This window comes from Opisthorchis viverrini (assembly GCF_000715545.1).
Source record: "Opisthorchis viverrini unplaced genomic scaffold opera_v5_286, whole genome shotgun sequence".
Taxonomy (NCBI): Eukaryota; Metazoa; Platyhelminthes; class Trematoda; order Opisthorchiida; family Opisthorchiidae; genus Opisthorchis; species Opisthorchis viverrini.
The window spans coordinates 127932-136521 of record NW_008751933.1 but is presented as its reverse complement, the minus strand read 5'-3'; the positions used below and the strand labels follow the sequence as shown (position 1 = coordinate 136521).

The following is an 8590-nucleotide window of genomic DNA, read 5'->3' as shown; positions in this document are numbered from 1 at the left end:
CGTGTTTTTCGTTTCAAACGTTGAAGACATTCGGTTTTGCTACCAAGGAACTGAACAAAAAATTCCCTAGTATGCACTCCGTCGTAACAGCCGGTTTTCGTTTTAGCAGCGTATTGCGCCTATAGCTTAATCACTTTCACAAGAAACCTGATTTTTCTAAGTTCGAATGGTGCACCTGCTTTCGACGAATCGGTGTCACAATAAAAATACAAACTTAAAATCTGCTCTTCTCCATAACTATGGCACATTTTGTAGACAGAGCCCCGAAAGTCGATGCAACCTAGATGGCCTCCAAAAGTGGAAGACTGGATGCCTGTCAGTATTAGTGAACTATATTTTAAAGCCGTGAAATATGTGAAAATGACAATGTTTCAATCAAATTAGTGATAAAAAGCCCTGTGAAAATACGACGTGTTCACTGACTGAAATCCAAATTTAATGTATTGAGCTTACGTGTTACTGTGATGGGCTCCACCATTCCTCCATTCGAACCATCTGTCATGTGCCTGTTCAGCTTCCCAGTCAGTCTATCCAGCATGATTGGACTGCATAAGTCAACGTCCACGCCTACCATGTGCGCGTAGTCCGCAAAAAATCGCACTGTTCCCCAGGATCCGAACACAGCCCGCGATAAAGGTGAAAAACCAATCAGAAATGGTGCATAGTCTGCTTTGGTAAAGGTACGATGAAGCTAAATGGAACCAAATGAGAATGTAATTCGTTGTTGTCATCGAAAACGCATCAAAAATATCAAAAAACAAAACGCAAAATCTCGTGCAACTGAAGATTGCTTCACTCTGCTTAAAAAGCCCGGGCTAATTTCAGTCAATTTAATCATATATCCCTAAATACGGATGTTTTGATTTTCTAATTGGACAAAATGATTATGTATGGGTAGACATTATGGCTGATCGCAATGAATCGTGAACACCGTGCAAGAAGTAAGCATACGGCTGCCACACAATTACAGGCCCAAAATGGACATTGGGCTGTTCAATACCTCGTAGATGATCACCCCAAAGAATTCAAGTCCTTCATCTATACGCCGTACCATTTGCTGAGTCCTTGCTTATTTGAAAGGCTTTTATGTACATTGAAATATTCCCTTTTGCATGCGTTTTTCTATCCCAGAGTGGCGCGTAAATCCAATGATGTTCTCAAAATTTGATCAAAATGCTTTGAATGTGTTCGTATGTTCTCATCACCTTAATATGCCCTTCCTGTGGTTAGAATTTGGTTTGTTTTTGTGCCCGTTAGTTCAACTGAATGATTCACATGGTTAAATATCGCTTTTGGTACACTTTAACATCCGTGTACTTCGTTCCACGAAAAAATGTTCTGCAACGACTATTCGATGTTCGTAATGCACTAATCATAGGGTTGCTGAAAATTCTTCGGCAGCCCACGACCGCGTTTGCCCTTCTTGGAGCTCATCGCTCCCCGAGTTTCCGTCAACCTTATATTCTACTTGAAACCAAAGTGCAAGAACTCGGAGAAATACACCCATTTGCAAACAAATTTGGTTTTGCGGGAGACTCACCTGGAACCCAGCTGAATCTCTCGTTTGTGAAGTTTCCAGGTATCCAATTCAGTTGTCAACTGGATTGCAAGTATTTCGAGACTACTAAGAAGACATCTTCAGAGTTCAAATTTAACAGCTCGCTTCTGCAGAGTTTTCACAGAGATGGCTTAGTGAAGGACAGCGTTTTTGTTAGCTTGCAAGTGGTGTTCAAATGATTTGCCAGCAATTCCCTTCCTGGTAGCTTTGACAACCGTTCTGATTTCTTTGTTCACTAGATGTTTTGCTCTGGGTTTTTTCGTTCTCAAATTTAATTGGCTATCAAGATACCTTCTGTGATCCCTATCTTTCTGCGTTTTGATTGATCCGCTTCCAAGTTAGTAGTATTCGGTGGACAGAAAAACTCTCTTCTGCGCAAAAACCAGCAAACTCTCCTGACCTACTAGTACATCAAAAGTTACAGGATTTGTTTCAGACGATGATCGTTAGGCGGTAGCTTATTGATTATTGCTAACTAGTGAATAGGAAAATGTGGCCAGTGACATAGTGAGTTTTTAAGCAGGGATAAAACGTTACATAGTCATTTTTATTGTTACTGGATAAAAAAGGTGAGTATCTATTCGGATGTCTGTTTATGCATTCAGCCGCAATGGATCTTCCAGAAAGATCACCTTCTCACATCTAATGCTCTGCCAACTGTTCGTCCTTTCTTGCCATCTGAGGCATACTTAAACGAGGAGAACGCGTGCAGAGTTAGCGTCTGCCGGTAATCCTTCCTCTATTCATGAAACAGTATGATTCATACAAAGACCCTTATCACTAGTAATAGTGTTAACATCCAACTAACCTGTGTACGCACGGCATGGTTGAGTGCAGCACTTTTCATATCTCCGGCATTTACTGACCCTCCAATCGATAGAACTGAAGGAAAATGCAGCGAATTGAAAGTTCATCTTATTGTTTTCAGGGCAATATCAAATACATGAATAATACTGAATGTCACCAAAGCTCTCCTATTTAAACATAGTGGAAGCTGCTTGTCTGCGCGAATGCAAGAGGGCACTCAAGTGAGTTGTATCTTAGCCACGATCTTGAGTGGGAGGAAACCACAGGGCTCCAAAACTAAATGACAACTTTTGAAGGAAGAGTACTACATCCCCGGTAATGAGCATAACGATTCAAAGATCATTTTGTTTATCTATAAGGCAAAAGCTTTATTCAACGTATGTTAGGTTACTAAGCTGATATCGTAATTGCGTTAGCATATGATTATTTCATACCTAAAAGAGTTTAAAAGTTTGGTTACTGGTTTGTTTTTTCTAAAGTTTATCCTTGAAAGACACTAATTTTTATTGACGTCTCTCATTTTGCCTTTCGTTCGATCTTGAAGCGTCTAAACATCAAGTTTTTGTTACTTTGTTACTTTATACGGAATACACCTGTACTGATCCGGATTGATTTTGAAAGTGTAATCTAAGCGTCAGATCACGACTAACCAATCACGCGTCACTCAGCCTCCCTTGGCCTGAAAGAGTGAGAAGTGAGTTTTTAAGCAGGGATAAAACGTTACATAGTCATTTTTATTGTTACTGGATAAAAAAGGTGAGTATCTATTCGGATGTCTGTTTATGCATTCAGCCGCAATGGATCTTCCAGAAAGATCACCTTCTCACATCTAATGCTCTGCCAACTGTTCGTCCTTTCTTGCCATCTGAGGCATATTTAAACGAGGAGAACGCGTGCAGAGTTAGCGTCTGCCGGTAATCCTTCCTCTATTCATGAAACAGTATGATTCATACAAAGACCCTTATCACTAGTAATAGTGTTAACATCCAACTAACCTGTGTACGCACGGCATGGTTGAGTGCAGCACTTTTCATATCTCCGGCATTTACTGACCCTCCAATCGATAGAACTGAAGGAAAATGCAGCGAATTGAAAGTTCATCTTATTGTTTTCAGGGCAATATCAAATACATGAATAATACTGAATGTCACCAAAGCTCTCCTATTTAAACATAGTGGAAGCTGCTTGTCTGCGCGAATGCAAGAGGCCACTCAAGTGAGTTGTATCTTAGCCACGATCTTGAGTGGGAGGAAACCACAGGGCTCCAAAACTAAATGACAACTTTTGAAGGAAGTGTACTACATCCCCGGTAATGAGCATAACGATTCAAAGATCATTTTGTTTATCTATAAGGCAAAAGCTTTATTCAACGTATGTTAGGTTACTAAGCTGATATCGTAATTGCGTTAGCATATGATTATTTCATACCTAAAAGAGTTTAAAAGTTTGGTTACTGGTTTGTTTTTTCTAAAGTTTATCCTTGAAAGACACTAATTTTTATTGACGTCTCTCATTTTGCCTTTCGTTCGATCTTGAAGCGTCTAAACATCAAGTTTTTGTTACTTTGTTACTTTATACGGAATACACCTGTACTGATCCGGATTGATTTTGAAAGTGTAATCTAAGCGTCAGATCACGACTAACCAATCACGCGTCACTCAGCCTCCCTTGGCCTGAAAGAGTGAGACAGAACATTTGTGTTCGACTTTTTACTCTTGGTGAAACAGTAAGCAGCATGAGTGACATGAAGCCAGTCGCGTTGGGCCTTATGAAGAAAATAAGCCAATTAAAAAATGACTGCATAAACGCAAACATGACCAGAAAAGTTGGTTTCGAAGACTGCTCAATTGCCTTGCTACTAAAAAGCCTTTCAAATATAAATTCGGAAGATAGGTTTGAAAGGATTTGAAGTTTACTTCCTCGTGGTCGGGTTTGGCTTAAGTTGCATCCTCCAAAACACTCAGAGCTCTAAACAGTAAGGAACTATCGATTTAAGTCAAAAATAAGCAATGATACAAATGATATACTCCTAGTGTATCAGGTTCACTATGGCTGAATACTGCTCAGTTTATTTACTCACAAATGCTAGCTTATTTAACAACCGTAATACGCTTTGTGTTTGCTGCTGTTGGTGCAGTCGAACAGGGAAGTAAAGAAATCAATGACTAGAGACGTTAGTGAGACATTAAACAAAGTTCGTTTATTTGGCGAGCATGGGGGCACTTACCCTCGGTGGCTCGTAAATCCACGTCTGCAAGCAGAAATGTTTGGTAATCAGGCGTTCGGATTAGGGAGAACAAAACCGAGCTTCATTATGTGGTGACAAGTATCCTGGTTTTACCTCCTAGTATTCCTACGCCAAATACGTAACACCTGTGAAAGCGGCCGTCTCCTTTGTTCTTACAAAAGGCTAATCCTTCCAGAGTTAGTTGATTCAGTTCAGCCCACGTTAATGAGCTGGTCTAATTTCGTACAATTCTGTGAAACCGATTTGAACCTTTGAAAAATACTCCCATTTGCACCACGTAGGACTTAAGTTTTGACAGAAACTAAGGAACTGCTTTTGCCTCATAAGCTGCAAGAAGGGTGAAACCGATCGTGCACTGTCGGAGATCTTTCATCAATCTTCAGAGTAGTGTGGTGAGCAGGCTCTTGTAAATGCAGGAACCATCCGTGATTTGTTTCATTCTGACTTATCAAAATCTGACTAGATTCCGCACCACCTAGACTGATGGGATCGTAATGCGGAGAGCACTAAGTAATCTAGATAATTCCGCCTCACGGTTTGACATGCAGTCTACAGATGTGGAGTGTAGGGTGCCTGGGTGGGCTCGAACACTAACCTCATTATTGTGGATGAAGCGATAGAGGTAGTTGACTAATCCGTCCACCTGGGTAGCCGTATCAGTTCAGGTAGTACAGACAAAGACTGTACTTCCATACGCACTGACAAGACTAGAGTAGCTTCCGTCAAACTGCGCAGAAGCGGTATCAGTTCATTCGCCGAGGGTGAAGTGTACGATACAATGATACACCTTCTACTATTATTTAAATTAGAAACCTGAACGCTATGTACTGGAAACTCTGCAACTCTTCAGTATTCGACCCTCGACGCCTTTTGAACTTTGGGTGAGTCTGGTAGGCGTATCGGATCAGAAATGCCAGAATATGTCTAATGTTTTCGAAGGAAATAATGGGTTCATCACTCCATAGGTTGCGCAATGACCTGGCGGCATTGATGAGCAAACTCAGTTGCGCTGGACAAGAATCTCGAGACGGGTCACAGCAAGAAACTGTGAGATATGAGCCAATCGCTTAATGGCACGCCCACACCAGAGCTGCTGCACTCATTGCTTGACTTACTTTCCTGATCACCTCATTGAAAAGTCCACTGGCATCTATGTGCTGAGGCAGCAACTATATCAGCCACTAACTCCAACGTGTGGTTATCTGCCCCTACATTCCTAGACTATTGGAGAACCAATGTGTTGCAGCCATAACGACTGTAAACCAAGCACGCGGTTTTTAGAGTTGATGGAAAGGATGATGGAGATGACGGTGATATTGCCAAGTTAATGTCACGTAAGACGTTGGCTAACATTATTGCGTCGTTTCTAACAGAATCCGACGTATCTGCCAAAGTAAACTGTCATTAAGGTAGACAACGATGACATTAAGTCTAAAGCAGGGTCCTTAGAATTTCAGTTTGCTTCAAACAGTTAACCCCGTTTCCGGAACAGTGAAAGGATAAGTGCCTTTAGTTAAATTCTTATTTCATAGTGCATCATTCTCCCGTTTTGGGTTGGAGAAAATCTAGTAATAAACTATAAGCAGTGCATGCAGTTCGCTCAAACATGCTAGGACTGTGAAATTGACAGTGTGTTCGAATAGGCGGCTATTCATCATCAAACACAAACAGAGAGGTTCCGAACAACCCAATTTGCGCTGAGTTGGAGAAAGACAATGTTCTCAAACGTATTCCTAAGATTTTTGTGGACGTCATTTGAATATTTGACGTTGATGAACAGACACATACAGACAGTTCAGTAGTCCCCAAATCGGGCATCGGTTAGCTACTGAGATGTTGCCTACAACTTTGTTTGGACAGATAGTACACATTGGTATCCTCAACAATAGGAGGTACTAATCCGGTAACTAATCCGGCACTTGTTATACCAAAACAGATATCCTTTTTATGAGCCTGATGAAATGCAACACGACAGCAATTAACCTATTTGAAACATTTCCAACGCTGATGAACCTCAATCCTCCGCTGTGCAGCCCTAAATGGTATCAATTTAATCTTCCGTCTTTTTGTCACAGATTGTGAATTCGTTCGAATTTTCGGGCCAATATTCGCAGGTTAGCAATTGGTAGACGGCTTATTGTGGAGTTTGTTGTGGGGACCACATTATATAGCCTAGATCCGAGAATCCTTTCTTGGGTTCTAGAAAACTTTTTCACAGAATGACCACAGTAAGTAGACTGAGGAAACTGACTGATGTCGAAAATTTATTGGAAACTTCCGCCATCCATCAAAAACTGAAGTGGTTGTCCACATTTACATTGTAATTGATTAAGTCAGCTACCAATTCAGCACATGACTTTCGAGATAGCTTCCCCTACAGTGTGCGGGAAAAGTATACTAATCCATTGGTTAGAGCCTGAACAAATCCATGAAGGTTTTCATGGGCGACCGCGGGCTTATGAAATACCTGATTTAGTCATAGTACACATACACATTTGTTGCCACAATAAGCAGAGAAATACCCGAAAACTCACATAGTCAATTGAAGTCCGAAACAAATGCTTAAGCCCAGAAAAATGCCACACAGAAGAATGTGAGCATATGAAAGCGGCGGAACTAGAGTCAGTCGTGATATCAGTTGTGAGAACATTGCCTTCCTGTGGGTACAATGTTTGGCTGCCGGTGGCCTCTGGTCTTCTCTAATCACATGATCTAGCGTGATTACTCGGTCAGTCAACAAAAATGACATGCAGCGTATCACCCTCCGAGTTTAAGTAAACTAGTAACGCTAATAAACAAGAAAATGAGGATAAAACGGGTCTACTTTTCAGTGAAACACGCAGAATTTAATATTTAACACATCAGTCCAAACGAATTTTTCTCTCTTTTAGCTATGGAGGTTCTTTGCTGGTGTTCAGTTACACGAGATCATTTATCGCGCCTGTGATTGTATGTTGTGTCGTTGCTTTCTAAAATCCTACCTGACCAGTTGACTAAATAATGGAAACTACAAAAAAGTACGTTACAAATTTTGGAAACGTGGTATTCAGAGGGATGTGATAATCATAGTTTGTCTCTCGGACTTACTTTCAACAGCAATTGATGAGGAGTCTTCAGCACCGGCAAAATATATCTTGCTGTTTAAATAGGGGATAAGGAACTCCCGGATGTGTGCGTTCCAGGTGCCCAGTGTGGATGACCGCACGTGAGTCTGTTGTATATAGACAGCGATTCGCCCCCGAATGCTGAAGAACGAATTCGAATATAGTTCTAGGGTGTTACAGTACAGCACTGCTTTTGAGAAGGCGTAGTATACTGTGGCCGAGAGACGATCAAACTGCAAAAGCCAAGGGATAAGCGTTAACGAGTTTGGCAGTGATTTAAAAAAAATCGATAGTTTCATGCAACCTGGATTCACCGCAGCATATCACATGACCGATGATTATCTGAAGTGTACCACAAAACATTGCTATTCTTGCTAAAAATCTGTACTTGGATAGGCTGGAGTTTTAAAGCCAACAGTTGTCCGAATGCCGATTTGAGACATTCAGTCCTTTCTAGCTGGATAACTTGAAGAGATCTTTCCTGATGATTAGGAGAGGGGACCACTCACCCTGTTTAGGTGTCGGACAAATACAAGACGGACAAATAGGTCGGGGTTCAACTACAACATAGGCATTCAGCTTCTCTCCCCAATCTTTCCACAAAAAACACGTTATAGGCGGATTGAACTGGATTCAGTTCCCGCCCTCTTGAACAGGGTTTGGACGCAGACCTCCTTGTGGTTTACTGGTTGAATGCTGTTGTAGTTCAGCATTTGACCCGTTTGTCTGTTTCCAGTATACGCAGGTCTCCAGAGTCTCATACACTTTTCTGTTCACTAAAAAGTTCAAGAATAGTAGTCAACTGTTCCTCGCCAGTTCGGTTGTAATCTTGACATCTTCAAACTTGGTGTTTAATTCGATCAACCAATGCAC

General features: G+C 41.2%; 1 protein-coding gene across 1 annotated transcript; it reads right to left on the bottom strand.

Moving 5' to 3' along the window:
* Positions 1–454: 454 nt before the first annotated feature.
* Positions 455–8016, bottom strand: T265_14834 (hypothetical protein; the record flags this gene model as incomplete). The annotated part of the gene is made up of 4 exons (XM_009175490.1): positions 455–691; positions 3361–3434; positions 4593–4616; positions 7701–8016. Coding segments are annotated over 4 exons (651 nt in total), but the record flags the coding sequence as incomplete, so codon positions are not given.
* Between the last annotated feature and the right edge of the window lie 574 nt (positions 8017–8590).